The 17,929-nt window shown below is 48.9% G+C and overlaps 1 protein-coding gene across 1 annotated transcript in view; it reads left to right on the forward strand.

The window, feature by feature from the left end:
* Positions 1-17,929, forward strand: part of LOC124048131 (neurotrypsin-like) — a 33,239-nt gene extending 15,310 nt beyond the window's left edge. The window contains exons 3-14 of the mRNA XM_046368585.1: positions 8,706-8,948; positions 9,172-9,310; positions 9,481-9,659; positions 9,748-9,895; positions 10,098-10,276; positions 10,389-10,530; positions 13,202-13,425; positions 13,507-13,648; positions 13,810-14,091; positions 14,219-14,341; positions 15,001-15,272; positions 15,385-17,929. Coding sequence (XP_046224541.1) covers positions 8,706-8,948; positions 9,172-9,310; positions 9,481-9,659; positions 9,748-9,895; positions 10,098-10,276; positions 10,389-10,530; positions 13,202-13,425; positions 13,507-13,648; positions 13,810-14,091; positions 14,219-14,341; positions 15,001-15,272; positions 15,385-15,701 — 2,390 coding nt within the window. The 3' untranslated portion in view covers positions 15,702-17,929. The remainder of the gene's footprint in view (positions 1-8,705; positions 8,949-9,171; positions 9,311-9,480; positions 9,660-9,747; positions 9,896-10,097; positions 10,277-10,388; positions 10,531-13,201; positions 13,426-13,506; positions 13,649-13,809; positions 14,092-14,218; positions 14,342-15,000; positions 15,273-15,384) is intronic.

Consider the following 17,929-nt stretch of genomic DNA (forward strand, 5'->3'; position numbering starts at 1 on the left):
GGGCTGTTTATTCCACGTCTGTCTATTCCAGGGCTGTTTATTCCACGTCTGTCTATTCCAGGGCTGTCTATTCCAGGGCTGTTTATTCCAGGGCTGTTTATTCCAGGGCTGTTTATTCCACGTCTGTCTATTCCAGGGCTGTTTATTCCACGTCTGTCTATTCCAGGGCTGTCTATTCCACGTCTGTCTATTCCAGGGCTGTTTATTCCAGGGCTGTTTATTCCACGTCTGTCTATTCCAGGGCTGTTTATTCCAGGGCTGTTTATTCCACATCTGTCTATTCCAGGGCTGTCTATTCCACGTCTGTCTATTCCAGGGCTGTTTATTCCACGTCTGTCTATTCCAGGGCTGTTTATTCCACGTCTGTCTATTCCAGGGCTGTTTATTCCAGGGCTGTTGATTCCACGTCTGTCTATTCCAGGGCTGTTTATTCCAGGGCTGTTTATTCCACATCTGTCTATTCCAGGGCTGTTTATTCCACGTCTGTCTATTCCAGGGCTGTTTATTCCACGTCTGTCTATTCCAGGGCTGTTTATTCCACGTCTGTCTATTCCAGGGCTGTTTATTCCACGTCTGTCTATTCCAGGGCTGTTTATTCCAGGGCTGTTGATTCAATGGCTTTATATTCAAAAATTTATTACAGAACTCGGGGCTCTTTATTCCGGGACTCTTTAGTCCGGAACTCTTTTGTCCGGGGCTCTTTAGTCCGGAACTCTTTAGTCCAGGGCTCTTTAGTCCGGAACTCTTTAGTCCAGTGCTCTTTAGTCCGGGGCTCTTTATTCCGGGACTCTTTAGCCCGGAGCTCTTTAGTCCGGGGCTCTTTAGTCCGGAACTCTTTAGTCCGGGGCTCTTTAGTCCGGAACTCTTTAGTCCAGGGCTCTTTAGTCCGTCCAGGGCTCTTTAGTCCGGAACTCTTTAGTCCGGGGCTCTTTAGTCCGGTGCTCTTTAGTCCGTCCAGGGCTCTTTAGCCCGGGGCTCTTTAGTCCGGGGCTCTTTAGTCCAGAGCTCTTTAGTCCGGGGCTCTTTAGTCCGGGGCTCTTTAGTCCGGAGCTCTTTAGTCCGGGGCTCTTTAGTCCGGGGCTCTTTAGTCCAGGGCTCTTTAGTCCGGGGCTAGGCTGCTTTTCCTTTGACTCCCCTCTCTCTTTCTCTCTTCCTCTTTCACTCTCTTCCTCTTTCTCTCACTTCCTCTCCCTCTTTTGCTCTCTTCATCTTCCTCTATCTTCCTCTTCCAGATTGGAATGAGGTATGAGGGGTACAGCCTCTGGGAAAGACTGTGTGTGTGTTTGGCATAGTTAGATGATGTTCAAGGAAAGCCAAGCTGTGTTTTTGTTAGAGATAACTATTGCAGCTCCTCTCTCTGTCCTGGCCATTAATCACAGGGTTTGTGTGTGCGTGTGCACGTGTAAGTGTGTCAGCCTACATGTGTGTGTCTGGCAGAGTGTGTGCTGCATAAACTCTGTAGTCAGATTCAGCTCAGTGACAATAGAGTCTGATTCTGCTACTCTATGGAACGTGTGCTACATCTCTCTCTCTCTCTCTCTCTCTCTCTCTCTCGCTCTCTACCCCCCTCTCTCTCTGCCTCTCTCTCTCTGCCTCTGCCTCTCTCTCTCTCTCTCTCTCTCTCTCTCTCTCTCTCTCTCTCTCTCTCTCTCTCTCTACCCCCCTCTCTCTCTACCTCTCTCTGCCTCTCTCTCTCTCTCTCTCTCTCTCTCTCTCTCTCTCTCTCTCTCTCTCTCTCTCTCTCTCTCTCTCTACTACCCCCTCTCTCTCTGCCTCTCTCTCTGCCTCTGCCCCTCTCTCTCTCTCTCTCTACCCCCTCTCTCTCTACCTCTCTCTGCCTCTCTCTCTCGTTCTCTACCCCCATCTCTCTCTGCCTCTCTCTCACTCTCTACCCCCACTCTCTGCCTCTCTCTTCCTCTCTCTGCCTCTCTCTGCCTCGCTCTCTACTCCCCTCTCTCTCTGCCTCTCTCTCGCTCTCTACTCCCCTCTCTCTCTGCCTCTCTCTCGCTCTCTACTCCCCTCTCTCTCTGCCTCTCTCTCGCTCTCTACCCCCGCTCTCTACACCCCTCTCTCTCTGCCTCTCTCTCACTCTCTACCCCCATCTCTCTCTGCCTCTCTCTGCCTCTCTCTCGCTCTCTACCCCCTCTCTCTCTCTCTCTCTCTCTCTCTCTCTCTCGCTCTCTACCCCCTCTCTCTCTGCCTCTCTCTCTCTCTCTCGCTCTCTACCCCCTCTCTCTCTGCCTCTCTCTCACTCTCTATCCCCCTCTCTCTCTGCCTCTCTCTGCCTCTCTCTCGCTCTCCCCCCACTCTGCCTCTCTCTGCCTCTCTCTCGTTCTCTACCCTCATCTCTCTCTGCCTCTCTCTCACTCTCTCCCCCCCCCTCTCTGCCTCTCTCTTCCTCTCTCTGCCTCTCTCTGCCTCGCTCTCTACTCCCCTCTCTCTCTGCCTCTCTCTCGCTCTCTACCCCCCCTCTCTCTACCTCTCTGTCTCTCTCTCACTCTCTACCCCTCTCTCTCTCTGTCTCTCTCTCGCTCTCTACCCCCTCTCTCTCTGCCTCTCTCTGCCTCTCTCTCGCTCTCTACCCCCATCTCTCTCTGCCTCTCTCTGCCTCTCTCTCGCTCTCTACCCCCTCTCTCTCTCTGCCTCTCTCTGCCTCTCTCTCACTCTCTACCCCATCTCTCTCTGCCTCTCTCTCTCGTTCTCTACCCCATCTCTCTCTGCCTCTCTCTCACTCTCTACCCCCCTCTCTGCCTCTCTCTTCCTCTCTCTGCCTCTCTCTGCCTCGCTCTCTACTCCCTCTCTCTCTGCCTCTCTCTCGGCTCCCCCTCTCTCTCTCTACCTCTCTGCCTCTCTCTCTCTCTCTCTCTCGCTCTCTACCCCCTCTCTCTCTGCCTCTCTCTGCCTCTCTCTCGCTCTCTACCCCCATCTCTCTCTGCCTCTCTCTGCCTCTCGCTCTCTACCCCCTCTCTCTCTGCCTCTCTCTGCCTCTCTTTCACTCTCTACCCCCATCTCTCTCTGCCTCTCTCTGCCTCTCTCTCGCTCTCTACCCCCTCTCTCTCTGCCTCTCTCTCTCTCTCTCTCTCTCTCTCTCTCTCTCTCTCTCTCTCTCTCTCTCTCTCTCTCTCTCTCTCTCCCCCTCTCTCTCTGCCTCTCTGCCTCTCTCTCGCTCTCTACCCCCATCTCTCTCTGCCTCTCTCTCGCTCTCTACCTCCTCTCTCTCTGCCTCTCTCTCTCTCTCTACCCCCCTCTCTCTCTGCCTCTCTCTGCCTCTCTCTCGCTCTCTACCCCCTCTTTCTCTCTATCTCAATACAAGGGCGTTATTTACATGGGAAACACATGTTAACATTGCCAAAGCAAGTGAAATAGATCATAAACAATAGTGAAATAAACAGTAAAAATGAACAGTAAACATTACACTCACAAGTTCCAAAACAGTAAAGACATTTCAAATGTCATATTATGTCTATAAATAGTGTTGTAACAATGCACAAATGGTTAAAGTACAAAAGGGAAAATAAATAAACATAAATATGGGTTGTATTTACAATGGTGTTTGTTCTTCACTGGTTGCCCTTTTCTTGTGGCAACAGGTCACACATTTTGCTGCTGTGATGGCATTTTGCTGCTGTGATACATTTGACAGGAGGTTAGGAAGTGCAGCTCAGTTTCCACCTCATTTTGTGGGCAGTGTGAACATAGCTGTCTTCTCTTGAGAGCCAGGTCTGCCTACGGCGGCCTTTCTCAATAGCAAGGCTATGCTCACTGAGTTTGTACATAGTCAAAGCTTTCCTTAATTTTGGGTCAGTCACAGTGGTCAGGTATTCTGCCACTGTGTACTCTCTGTTTAGGGCCAAATAGCATTCTAGTTTGCTCTGTTTTTTTGTTAATTCTTTCCAATGTGTCAAGTAATTATCGTTTTGTTTTGTCATGATTTGGTTGGGTTTAATTATGTTGCTGTGCTGGGGCTCTGTGGGGTCTGTTTGGGTTTGTGAACAGAGCCCCAGGACCAGCTTGCTTAGGGGACTCTTCTCCAGGTTAATCTCTCTGTAGGTGATGGCTTTGTTATGGAAGGTTTGGGAGTCACTTCCTTTATTGAGGTGGTGGTAGAATTGAACACTTATTTTCTGGATTTTGTACATGGTGAATTCTGCATACAGAGTCTCAATTTGGTGTTTGTCCCATTTGATGAATTCTTGGTTGCTGAGCGGAACCCAGACCTCACAACCATAAAAGGCAATGGGCTCTATGACTGATTCAAGTACTTTTTGCCAGATCTTAATTGGTATGTCGAATGTTCCTTTTGATGACGGTGAAGGCCCTTCTTGCCTCGTCTCTCAGATCGTTCACAGCTTTGTGGAAGTTACCTGTGGCACTGATGTTTAGGCCGAGGTGTGTATAGTTGTTTGTGTGCTGTAGGGCAACGGTGTCTAGCTGGAATTTGTATTTGGGGTCTTGGTGACTGTACATTTTTGGAACACCATTATTTTTGTCTTACTGAGATTTACTGTCAGGGCCCAGGTCTGACAGAATCTGTGCAGAAGATCTAGGTGCTGCTGTGCCCTCCTTGGTTGGTGACAGAAGCACCAAACCATCAGCAAACAGCAAACAGACTTCAGATTCTAGTAGGGTGAGGCCGGCTGCTGCAGACTGTTCTAGTTCCCTCACCAATTCATTGATATATATGTTGAAGAGGGTCGGGCTCAAGCTGTATCCCTGTCTCCCCCACAGCCCTGTGGAAAGAAATGTGTGTGATTTCTGCCAATTTTAATCAGGGGACTTGTTGTTTGTGTACATGGATTTTATAATGTTGTATGTTTTCCCCCAACACCGTTTTCCATCATTTTGCCTAGCAGACCCTCATGTCAAATTGAGTCGAAGGCGTTTTATGAAATCAACAAAGCATGAGAAGACTTTGCCTTTGTTTTGGTTTGTTTTGTTTGTCAATTAGGGTGTGCAGGGTGAATACATGGTCTGTCGTACAATAATTTGGTAAAAAGCCAAAATGACATTTGCTCAGTACTTTGTTTTCACTGAGGAAATGTACCAGTCTGTTGTTAATGATGATGCAGAGGATTTTCACAAGGCTGCTGTTGCTGACGCATATCCCACAGTAGTTACTGGGGTCACATCTGGGGGGGGGTCTCTCTTTCTAGGCCTCTCTCTCCCTGACTCTCTCTCTCTCTCCCTGCCTCTCTCTCTCTGACTCTCTCTCTCGGCCCCTCCCTCTCTCTCCCTGCCTCTCTCTCTCTGACTCTCTGACTCTCTCTCTCTCTCTCTGACTCTCTCTCTCTGCCTCTCTCTCTCTGACTCTCTGACTCTCTCTCTCTCTCTCTGACTCTCTCTCTCTGCCTCTCTCTCTCTGACTCTCTCTCCCTGACTCTCTCTCCCTGACTCTCTCTCTCTCCCTGCCTCTCTCTCTCTGACTCTCTCTCTCTCTCCCTGCCTCTCTCTCTCTGACTCTCTCTCTCGGCCCCTCTCTCTCTCTCCCTGCCTCTCTCTCTCTGACTCTCTGACTCTCTCTCTCTCTCTCTGACTCTCTCTCTCTGCCTCTTTCTCTCTGACTCTCTCTCTCGGCCCCTCTCTCTCTCTCCCTGCCTCTCTCTCTCTGACTCTCTGACTCTCTCTCTCTCTCTCTCTGACTCTCTCTCTCTGCCTCTCTCTCTCTGACTCTCTCTCTCTCTCTCTGACTCTCTCTCTCTCTCTCTGACTCTCTCTCTCTCTCTCTGACTCTCTCTCTCTGCCTCTCTCTCTCTGACTCTCTGACTCTCTCTCTCTCTCTCTGACTCTCTCTCTCTCTGCCTCTCTCTCTCTGCCTCTCTCTCCCTGACTCTCTCTCTCCCTGCCTCTCTCTCTCTGACTCTCTCTCTCTCTCTCCCTGCCTCTCTCTCTCTGACTCTCTCTCTCGGCCCCTCTCTCTCTCTCCCTGCCTCTCTCTCTCTGACTCTCTGACTCTCTCTCTCTCTGACTCTCTCTCTCTGCCTCTCTCTCTCTGACTCTCTCTCTCGGCCCCTCTCTCTCTCTCCCTGCCTCTCTCTCTCTGACACTCTGACTCTCTTTCTCTCTCTCTGACTCTCTCTCTCTGCCTCTCTCTCTCTGACTCTCTCTCTCGGCCCCTCTCTCTCTCTCCCTGTCTCTCTCTCTCTGACTCTCTCTCTCTCTCTCTGACTCTCTCTCCCTGCCTCTCTCTCTCTGACTCTCTGACTCTCTCTCTCTCTCTCTGACTCTCTCTCTCTGCCTCTCTCTCTCTCTCTCTGACTCTCTCTCTCTCCCTGCCTCTCTCTGACTCTCTGTCTCGGCCTTTCTCTCTCTCGCCCCTCTCTCTCGCTCTCGGCCTATCCTCTCTATATTTCGGGCCTCCGTCTTGGGCCTCTCGCTCTCTCGGGCCTCCCTCTTGGACCTCTCTCGGCCTCGCTCTCTCTCGGACTATGCCTCTATCTCGGTCTCTGTCTGACTCGCCCTCGCTCTCTGCCTTGCTCTCCCTCTCTCTTTGCCTCTCTCTCTCTGCACCTCTCTCTCTTTCTCTCTGCCTCTCTCTCTCTCTCTCTCTCTCTCTCTCTCTCCCTTTCTCTTTCTCAGCCTCTCTCTCTTGGGCCTCTTATCTCTGTCTCTCTTTCTCTGCCTCTCTGTCTCTCTATATCTCAGCCTCTCTTCTCAGCCTCTCTTTCTCTCTCTGCTCTCTTGTGGTCCCCCTGTCTCTCTTTATCTGCCTCTCTCTTTCTCGGTCTCTCTCAGCCTATCCCTCGCTCTCAATCACTCGCTTTCTCTCTTGGCCTCTCTCCCTCGCTCTGCCCCTCTCACAGGCCTCTTTCTCTCCCTCTCCGGCCTCTCTCTCTCTCGGGCCTCCCTCTCTCTCTCTCTCTCTCTCTCTCTCTCTCTCTCTCTCTCTCTCTCTCTCTCTCTCTCTCTCTCTCGGCCTTGCTCTCGCACTCTCTCTCTGCCTCTCTCTCTCTCTTTGCTTCTCTCTCTCTCTGCCTCACTTTTTCTGCCTCTCTCTCGGCCTCTCTCTGCTTCGCTCTCTCTCTCTCTGCCCCTCTCTCTCTCTTTCTCTGCCTCGTTCTCTCTCAGGCCTCTCTCTGCCTCTCTCTAGTCCTCGCTCTCTCTCTGCCTCGCTCTTGCTCTCTCTCTCTGCCTCGCTCTCTCTCTTCCCCTCTTGCTGCCTTGCTGTGTGTGTGTGTGTGTGTGTTTGGTTCAGCATTATGTTTGCGTCAGCAGCAGTTTCATTTAGCCTTTGTTTGTTGTTTATGTCTCCTCCACTAATTCCACCTCTAAAGTACAGTGTACACTCCTAAGGGATTCTCAGACCACAGAGTGTACACTCCTAAGGGTTTCTCAGACCACAGAGTGTACACTCCTAAGGGTTTCTCAGACAACAGAGTGTACACTCCTAAGGGTTTCTCAGACCACAGAGTGTACACTCCTAAGGGTTTCTCAGACCACAGAGTGTACACTCCTAAGGGTTTCTCAGACCACAGAGTGTACACTCCTAAGGGTTTCTCAGACTACAGAGTGTACACTCCTAAGGGTTTCTCAGACCACAGAGTGTACACTCCTAAGGGTTTCTCAGACCACAGAGTGTACACTCCTAAGGGATTCTCAGACCACAGAGTGTACACTCCTAAGGGTTTCTCAGACAACAGAGTGTACACTCCTAAGGGATTCTCAGACTACAGAGTGTACACTCCTAAGGGATTCTCAGACTACAGAGTGTACACTCCTAAGGGCTTCTCAGACTACAGAGTGTACACTCCTAAGGGTTTCTCAGACTACAGAGTGTACACTCCTAAGGGTTTCTCAGACTACAGAGTGTACACTCCTAAGGGTTTCTCAGACTACAGAGTGTACACTCCTAAGGGTTTCTCAGACTACAGAGTGTACACTCCTAAGGGTTTCTCAGACTACAGAGTGTACACTCCTAGGGGATTCTCAGACCACAGAGTGTACACTCCTAGGGGATTCTCAGACCACAGAGTGTACACTCCAAAGGGTTTCTCAGACTACAGAGTGTACACTCCTAAGGGATTCTCAGACTACAGAGTGTACACTCCTAAGGGTTTCTCAGACTACAGAGTGTACACTCCTAAGGGTTTCTCAGACTACAGAGTGTACACTCCTAAGGGTTTCTCAGACTACAGAGTGTACACTCCTAAGGGTTTCTCAGACTACAGAGTGTACACTCCTAGGGGATTCTCAGACCACAGAGTGTACACTCCTAGGGGATTCTCAGACCACAGAGTGTACACTCCAAAGGGTTTCTCAGACTACAGAGTGTACACTCCTAAGGGATTCTCAGACTACAGAGTGTACACTCCTAAGGGTTTCTCAGACTACAGAGTGTACACTCCTTAGAGGGTGGCCTCCACCATTTTGAGTAAGGGTGGGAGTGGGAGGTAGTGTATTATAGATGTCCCCTGCTGTGTCATTTGATAGTGTGAATTAATACGGAACTGGTCTGTACATGAATATAGAGGAACCAATGGGATTTTGAACAAGGACATTTTCACTCTTCTCCTGACTCTCCTCCTATGCTTTTCTCCTTATCTCCTCTCCTTATCTCCTCTCCATATCCTCTCTTGCTATAAACCTCCCATCCCAACTGTCTCTCTTGTTCAGAGGGAGTCATAATTATGACAGTATCCTCTCTCTCTCTTGTCCCATCTCTCTGTCTCTGTCTCTCTCTCTGTCTCTCTCTCTCTCTCTTTGGTCAGCCCCTCTCTCCTGTTCGGAGGGTTTTACAGAGCTGGGTTTCTATAATGGCTCTGTGTCTCAGACGGACTCTGGCGCCCCCTGCCTGCGGTGGGCAGAGTTTCCAGACTACGTGCTGCAGTACCCTGGCCGAGGCCTTGGGGAGCACAGCTACTGCCGTAACCCTGACAGAGAGTCCAACCCCTGGTGCTTCTTCAGACAGACCTCTGGGGCCATCGGCTGGGCCTACTGCGATTGCCACCAGGGTAAGTTTATAGCAAGCATACTTTATAGAGATAATATACTAAGCAAATCCAGTATTATATGCCGGGCCTACTGCGACTGCCAGGGTAGCCGTGTCGTGATTCCACTGAGCCCGTCCTCCTATAGCTCCTCCCATCAGCCTCCTTTGCTGTACAGAGTATCTACTCTGTATTTTTTCCAGACTATTGATTGGCTGATGTACCTGTCCTTCTCACCCTCTCTTAGGTGCAGCTCGGCTGGTGGGCGGGACATCGTCAAGAAGTGGACGTGTGGAGGTGTACCTGAATGGCCAGTGGGGGGCGGTGTGTGACTCTCATTGGACAGACAGAGATGCCAGTGTGATCTGCAGACAGCTGGGGTTGGGGTAAGAGAGTTGTATGTTTGTGTGTGTGTGCCTCCTCATTGAGATCGGCATTGTAGCATCGCAGCATTTCCGTTTCAACTGTAAGACTGTGTGTGTGTGTTGTGTGTGTGTTGTGTGTGTGTGTGTGTGTGTGTGTGTGTGTGTGTGTGTGTGTGTGTGTGTCTCCTCAGTGAGATCGGCACTGCTTTGCAGCAGTCCAGGTTCGGCTCGGGCTCCGGCCTCTTCCATTACGAGCGGCTGAGTTGCCGTGGTGATGAGAGCTCCGTCAGCCAATGCCAGAGCAGGACATTTGTTACCGGGGACTGTAGCCATGGAAATGAGGCGGGAGTTGTGTGTGCTCCACCAGAAGGTCAGTAGGAAGCTAGAGAGAAGGAAACACAGTGCGTACCTCGTGCCCCTACTCAGCATCCATATTGTGCTGTTGTATCCTCCCCCAGGCAGTGGTCTTCCTCTACGATTGGTTGGAGGAGAAGAATACTTTGAGGGGCGTGTTGAGGTGTTCCACAGTGGTAGGTGGGGCTCTGTCTGCGATGACCAATGGGACGACAGAGATGCAGAGGTGGTCTGTCGACAGCTGGGCTTTGGGTGAGTGTGTGTGTGTGTGTGTGTGTGTGTGTGTGTGTGTGTGTGTGTGTGTGTGTGTGTGTGTGTGTGTGTGTGTGTGTGTGTGTGTGTGTGTGTGTGTGTGTGTGTGTGTGTGTGTGTGAGAGAGAGAGAGACTATAGGAGTAAATATATTGAAGCTAGAGGAAGAGTCATTATTGTTGTTTTGACCCATGTGTGTTTAGGGGTGTGGCGAAGGCCTGGTCGTGGGCTCACTTCGGACAGAGCTCAGGTCCCATCCTATTGGACGCCGTGAGGTGTACAGGAAATGAAGTCTTCCTGGACCAGTGTCTTCATGGAGACTGGGAACAACACAACTGTGACCATATGGAAGACGCTGGGGTATCCTGCAGCCCCTACACAGGTACACACACATAATTCATCCACGCACGCACTCACACATGCACACACACACACATCCCAAAAACGGATATAACGTGCACACATATGATTTAACGTGTGTGTGTGTGTTCCAGACGGTGTGGTGCGGTTGGTAGGAGGAGACAGTCCATGGGAGGGTCGTGTTGAAGTGTTCCACTCTGGGGACTGGGGTACGGTGTGTGACGACCACTGGACTCAACAACACACACAGGTGGTCTGTCGACAGCTCGGATACAGGTGTGTGTGTGTGTGTGTGTGTGTGTATACTGCAGGCATGATATGGGCTGTTGTGGTGACCATATTACCGCCGCACCGGCAACCATAAGTCATGACCCCAGTAAAATTTAAGGTGACAGTTATGCACTCTGGACATCTGTTGGTAGTACCCATCTCGCTAACGATCATCAGGTCCTAATGATCTGGTACTCAGGGCTCTATTATCCCTCCATCAGGTCCTAATGACCTGGTACTCAGGGCTCTATTGTCCCTCCATCAGATCCTAATGGCCTGGTACTCAGGTCTCTATTGTCCCTCCATCAGGTCCTATGACCTGGTACTCAGGGCTCTATTGTCCCTCCATCAGGTCATAATGGCCTGGTACTCAGGGCTCTATTGTCCCTCCATCAGATCCTAATGGCCTGGTACTCAGGTCTCTATTGTCCCTCCATCAGGTCCTAATGACCTGGTACTCAGGTCTCTATTGTCCCTCCATCAGGTCATAATGGCCTGGTACTCAGGGCTCTATTGTCCCTCCATCAGGTTCTAATGACCTGGTACTCAGGGCTCTATTGTCCCTCAATCAGGTCCTAATGGCCTGGTACTCAGGGCTCTATTGTCCCTCTAACCACTCTGACATCAATATAGATGCTTTCAAAAAATCTAATAAAACACTTATTCAAAACAGTATCAAGCTTTTAAAACTCACCTTGATTTGATCAATTTGAAGAACAACAGGTTGAAACGGAGTGGAAAAACATGGTTGTGTGGATATTGTTTTCAAAACCTAACACAACGAAATGGACTGCGCTTTCTAAGGCGATGATTCGTGGATTAATAGACTAATGATAAATGGACTTCAGGAAGAATAGCTGCTGCTTTCGCAACAGCTAATGGGGATCCTAATAAAATGCCAAATACGAAGAATTCTAAACACCCATAACATATGAGAGTTTATACACCCATAGGCCTATATAGGAACACAAGCCCGAAAACAAAATCTGAATTCAAATAATTATTGTGCCGTTACACAATACACATCCTTCAGCATATTACACAGAAAACACATTTTACTAAATGTCTTTTGGTACAAAGTTGGCCTAATCTCCAAAATTAATCCAATTCTAGTAATCGCCCTTCCGTGATGACTGTATTATTATACATACTGGATGGACAGGTTACGTCATGCTGTGCTCCAAACGTTCGATCTATGAGTCTGGGAGAGAACATATAGGCCTAGGCCATGCTGTTGGTTCATTGATTGTGCATGACGGCCGAGCCTACAATTATAGTTGATTTGTATTTGATTTTTGAGTAGCCTAGTAATAAGGCATTTTGTATATTTTCATATTGAATAGGCCGACACCTTTTTAGCTACAGAATATCTCACCACTGTCCGTTTTCATGTGCTCCTTCACCCCTTTCTACAGCGCGCGGAGAGAGGGGTGTGTTTCGTTGTGAAAACACGCTACGATCGTGTGTGTGTGGAAAGCGGCCTCCATTTGCTATTCCAGTGCATACGGATGACGTTATTTTTCCCTTGCCCCTGTTCCTGCCCATTTGATAAGGGGCCATTCTAAATCAAATCTGACATATTAGTAAAGACAAGATTAAATTGAGAATAGTGAAACTATTATAATTTGATGACAGTAGAGCGTGTGTAGCCTGGGACAAGGAACAGAGCCCAATATTTTATTTTTTATTTATTTTATCTTTATTTAACTAGGAAAGTCAGTTAAGAACAAATTGTTATTTACAATGACGGCCTACCAAAAGGCCTCCTGTGGGGACGGGGACTGGGATAAAAATAATAATATATATCAATAAATAAATATAGGACAAAAAACACATCACAACAAGAGAGACAACACTACATAAAGAGAGACCTAAGACAACAACACAGCATGGTAGCAACACAAAACATGGTACAAACATTACTGGGAACAGACAACAGCACAAAGGGCAAGAATAGACTATAGTCACATCATGCAGCCCATATATGTTTTTGATTTCTAACACGTTCTAAGGTTTGTATCGTTCACAACTAAAGTGACCAAATAACTGTAAATCTGGCATATAGGACCGGTTTCAAATGTTCACTTTTACACACAACGTAAACACTTCATATGCTCACTCTTAAGTTCAGTTCAATTCTTCTTACTATAAAATCATATAATATAAACGCCACGGGACTTCTAAGCATATCCTGTCAGCTTAATGACCAAGCCCAGTGTCCCAGTGCCTATGGCATGGTGCATAGCCTGATAACACACAGTAGGTCAACTCCTATTCTGTTCCTCTGAAATACATTTTCTTCACGTCATGTTTCTTTAGACCTGAATAAAATAAAGGATTTATTATATATTAAATAGGTTTATTCAACTTTTAAAAATGTAAATGTTCCAAAGGTCTGCATCATGCGCTGAGGCGCTTAACTGTCTATGTTAATTAAAGGTCATTTACCGGGAGACCGGCAGTCTTGGGCATGACAATAACCGGTTGACTAAATTTAATGACCGCCACAGCCACAGAATTACACTGGGAAGAGTCTTGTTGATGATTCCTGTAACCAGAAAACCCGCCCCACTGTTTAAATGTAGACTCAGTAATATGACATCACCGTAAACAGTTTAGACATCTACCACCACAATGTGCCTTTTTAAGTTGATGTCATTTCATCTTCTACCTCTAGAGGGCATGCTGAGGTGGTGACTGACAGAACGTTCGGCGGGGGTTCTGGTATCATCCTGTTGGACCATGTGCGTTGTGAGGGGACGGAGTCGTCCCTGCTGGACTGTCGCCATGGCACCTGGGGCCGTAGCGACTGTTCCCATGGAGAGGACGTGGGCGTGCGATGCAGGGCCGGACCTAAAGAGGAAGAGACCAATGAGGTGCCGGCTGTTGCACCTGCCACAGGTGAGGCCTACTCCGACAGCAATACGGCCAAGCGACCATCAGGCCTTTTCATTAGCTTGTACAAGTATGTTTGTGTTGCAGGTCCTCTGTTGCGTCTGTTTGGGGGTGGTAGCCATAACAAAGGTCGTGTGGAAGTCTATCTCCATGGAGACTGGGGGAGTATCTGTGACTCAGGCTGGAACGATCTGAACGCTGCCGTGGTCTGCAGACAGCTGGGCCACAGGTGAGTGTGTCTGTGTTTGTTCACAGACCTTTGTGTTGAAGAGTAGCTTCATTCAATACAGCATTTGTAATATCTCTCTTTATCTCCGTCTTTCACTCTCCCACTCTTCCCCCTTTTCCTGTTCTCCTTTTCTCCCTCTCCTCCTCCTCCTCCTCCCTCAGTGGTCATGCGGTAGCAGCAGGTGGGTTCGGTCGGGGGAAGGGTCCTGTCCACCTGGACCAGGTGAGGTGTACCGGGAAGGAGGACTTCCTGGGGGAGTGTCCGTCTCTGGGCCGGGCCCGTGACGGCTGCAGATGGAGACAGGATGCAGGGGTGAGTTGTAACCACGCCCCCCGAGCAACAGAGGGCCATGCCAGGCCAAGTGAGTTCACCTGTGGAGTGAGGAAGATTGTGGAGGAAGGGAACGAGAGGAAGAGTGGAGGAGAAGGAGAGAATGTACTCAGGTAAGAGAAGCTTAACGTACAGCGTAGATACACAGAATATCACACGACTCATGAGAAGACACAAGTTAACGCGCACAAACACCACACACAGACACTCTACCCTCCTCTCCCTCCCCCTCTCCTCTAGGACATTGTGGCCATGGCAGGTGTCAGTGTGGTTGGGTTCTGAGGGGAAAGATGGCCATCCTATCTGTAGTGGTACTCTGATCTCTCCCTGCTGGGCCCTGGCCTCCGCTCACTGCTTCACCAGGTGAGACCTCTCCTTTTCCTTTCTCCTCTCCTTTTCCTTTCTCCTCTCCTTTTCCTTTCTCCTCTCCTTTTCCTTTCTCCTCTCCTTTTCCTTTCTCCTCTCCTTTTCCTTTCTCCTCTCCTTTTCCTTTCTCCTCTCCTTTTCCTTTCTCCTCTCCTTTTCCTTTCTCCTCTCCTTTTCCTTTCTCCTCTCCTTTTCCTTTCTCCTCTCCTTTTCCTTTCTCCTCTCCTTTTCCTTTCTCCTCCTTTCCTCCTTTTTCCTCTCCTTTCTCTCCTTTTCCTTTCTCCTCTCCTTTTCCCTCTCCTTTTCCTTTCTCCTCTCCTTTTCCTTTCTCCTCTCCTTTTCCTTTCCTTTTCCTTTCTCCTCTCCTTTTCCTTTCTCCTCTCCTTTTCCTTTCTCCTCTCCTTTTCCTTTCTCCTCTCCTTTCCCTCTCCTTTTCCTCCTTTCTCCTCTCCTTTTCCTTTCTCCTCTCCTTTTCCTTTCTCCTCTCCTTTTCCTTTCTCCTCTCCTTTTCCTTTCTCCTCTCCTTTTTTTAGTCATTCCTTGTTTCTATTTTCAGCGCTCACATCCTCTTTTTCTGCCTTCATTTCTTTTATCCAATTTTATGTCCCCGTTTTCCAAACACTTACACCTGCTATCTCTCCCTCTCCCCCTCCCAGGTTTGGTATTGGCCCGTCTCAGTATGTGGTGCGCGTGGGGGGTTCTGACAGAATTCTCACCCCGGAGCGAGTGGTGGTCCATAGAAAGTTCAGAGCAGATCAGGGCCCTGGGGGTCATGACCTGGCCCTGCTGAGGCTGCCCAGCCCCAAGGATCACTGTTTGACCTTTGACCCCCACACCAACGCCGCCTGCCTCCCCACCCCAGATGCTGTGGGGGGGAAGACCCCCTCGTCCTGCATTGCCGTGGTTACCGCTGGGTGGGATGGCCCAGGTATGCCTCACTTTCCACTACCTCTTAACTACAACCTCTTAGGATATATGGTTTAGTGCTGAGACGTTAGTAACTTATTCCTCCCTACTGTACATCCCCTCTTCCCCCTCAGACGCTGTGCTCCAGTCCTGGGTACCCCTCCTGACATCATGGCAGTGTAAGAAGCGTTATGGAGATGGTTTCTCCTCCCACGGCACGCTGTGCGCCGGCAGCCCCCCAGACACACGCCGTCTCCACGGGAACAACGGTTGCCAGGGCAACTGGGGCGGTGGGCTGGTATGCCAGGGGGAGGGAGGGCGATGGGTGTTGACCGGGATCGTCTCCGGGGGTTACGGTTGCAGCGACCCCTCAACCCCGGCGCTCTACACACGGGTCAGCCGGTTCCGGGGCTGGATCGAGGAAGTCACACATACACACACACAATCATGACCAGTTGAAACAAACACACTGACGATCAATCCACACACACACAACCAGCACAGCAATACACACACACACACACACACACACACACACACACACACACACACACACACACACACACACACACACACACACACACACACACACACACACACACACACACACACACACACAACACAATCAGCATACAGACACTCACAATAAACACACACACACTCTTGTCTGATCCAGGACACGCCATTGGCTCACCGGCTGTGTCATGTGAGTGTCAGAGGAAGAGGAGGAAGGATAGATGATGATGGAGGAAGAGGAGGACATGTTGGAAAAGGAGGGAGAGCAAGAGAAAAGATACAAGATAAGAAGAACGAGAAGAGATCCACCTCTGCCCCCCTGACCATGTAGACTTGTGTGTGTGTGTGCATGTGTATTACACTAGCTATGGGGTGTGTGCATTCATGTATGTGTGTCATCTGTGTGTGTATCATATGTGTGTCTGGGAGGGGAGGTGCTGTAGTGATAATGTGTAGCTAGACGACATGCTTTAGGTAGTCATTTCTCTGACAGTGGGGTTGAGTTTCTTGTGATGCCCTATTTGAATGTGAAGTCCATCCAGAATGATCTGTTATTCCTTAGTGGTAAAAAAAAATATATATATATAAGCGGTTGTTCAAAAGCTGTTCTCGAATATCTAATATCACGTTTGTATTCCTGAAGATGCTATCTACCTTGGATGGGACTGTCGCTTCTTTCAAATGCCAACTGGAGAAGCTCTTCTCTCTCGTTTCAAATAAACTGGACTTTCTTGTGGGGGGGGGGCTCAAAACTGGACTCTTTATTTGGCTGCAGTTAGCCTTGAGGTTTAGGCCAGTAACCTGAGGGTTGTTGGTGCCAGTTCCCGGCTACCATCTGCCGTTGTGCCCTACAGTAAGACTCTACTGCTCCGGGGATTTGGCGCTGTGTCACACACACTGTGCCTCTCAACGGCATTGCGACGGCACAAAAAACAAAAGGATATTCTATGCTACTCTATTTTTCTCTCTCCTGTCAAAGCCATGGAAAGCCAGGGGGTGGATCGTATTCATCATTTTTCTACTGATCTCCCCGAATGGCTCTAGTCGTTAACGTCGTGTGTAAATACTTCTGATTGTTTATGTGTTGCATTAATTAACGTCGGATATTCCTCTCGTTTTTCTATGACCTCGGTAGCAGAGGGTGTCGTCATATTCAGAGGCATCATTTATCATATGCTTGAGGGAGAAGTTGCCCCTAACCCGAGATCTAGGATCAGATTAGCCAACTCCAGATGATATGGCATCAAACATATGGAAACCATGTGTTTGATGTGTTTGATACCATTCCACCAATTCTGCTCCAGCCATTACCAAGAGCCCTTCCTCCCCAATTAAGGTGCCACCAACTTCCTGTGGGGAGGATGCAAAAAGATCTGACCCAGGACCAGTGGTTAGGTGAAACTTCTACCAGCTCATACAGTATGGCCCTGATGATCGTTTATTTGTTTCCAACTGGCTCAATCAGGCGTGGAAGCATCTTGTATTCCATAACTGTTCCTCTCAAACAGGAAATGCTCCTATTCCCTTCTTTGTTGTTGTTTATCCTCGAGACTCCCGTCTATCCAGTAACATGTGGTTTGTCATGTATAATCATTACATTAACCTCCTTGTGACTTCATGTTTGAGTAAAACGGTTCAGTCATACTAAGGCCTCTATTCAGTCCGTATCGCGGAAGTTCAGCGTAACAGAGTGATTGACATTTAAAGGCAATGTTCCCACGTTAGCGGAGACGGCGTTCACGGTAAACGCCGCAGATGTCGTCTCAATGGGAAATGACCTTCACATTTCTACCGTAAGTCTTCAGCGATACAGACTAGAGTCCTAAATCAATGTAAATATTTCCATATCTGTACACATTCCACCAAACCCACATTGCGTACTGTACCCAGTGTGTGTTTGCTCTTAGGAAGCAGTGGTTTGCAAACACAGACACCGCATAAACAAAGCTTCTGTGGGTTTGATTGAATTCGAGACAGAGTTCACCATGTCTCTGTTTGAAGCTGTGAAGGGTCTTGACTCAGTAGAAAAGTAAAACCATCTTACAGACATCTGTGTGTTCCTCAGACTGGTCTGTCCTGAAACACGGTGAACTATTGAAGAGTATTGTGCTGGTCTCTATTGGCTGGTCTTTATAACATCAAAATAAATGTCTTTTTTTTGTC

The sequence above is a fragment of the Oncorhynchus gorbuscha genome, linkage group LG11 (genome assembly GCF_021184085.1).
Source record: "Oncorhynchus gorbuscha isolate QuinsamMale2020 ecotype Even-year linkage group LG11, OgorEven_v1.0, whole genome shotgun sequence".
Classification (NCBI taxonomy): domain Eukaryota; kingdom Metazoa; phylum Chordata; class Actinopteri; order Salmoniformes; family Salmonidae; genus Oncorhynchus; species Oncorhynchus gorbuscha.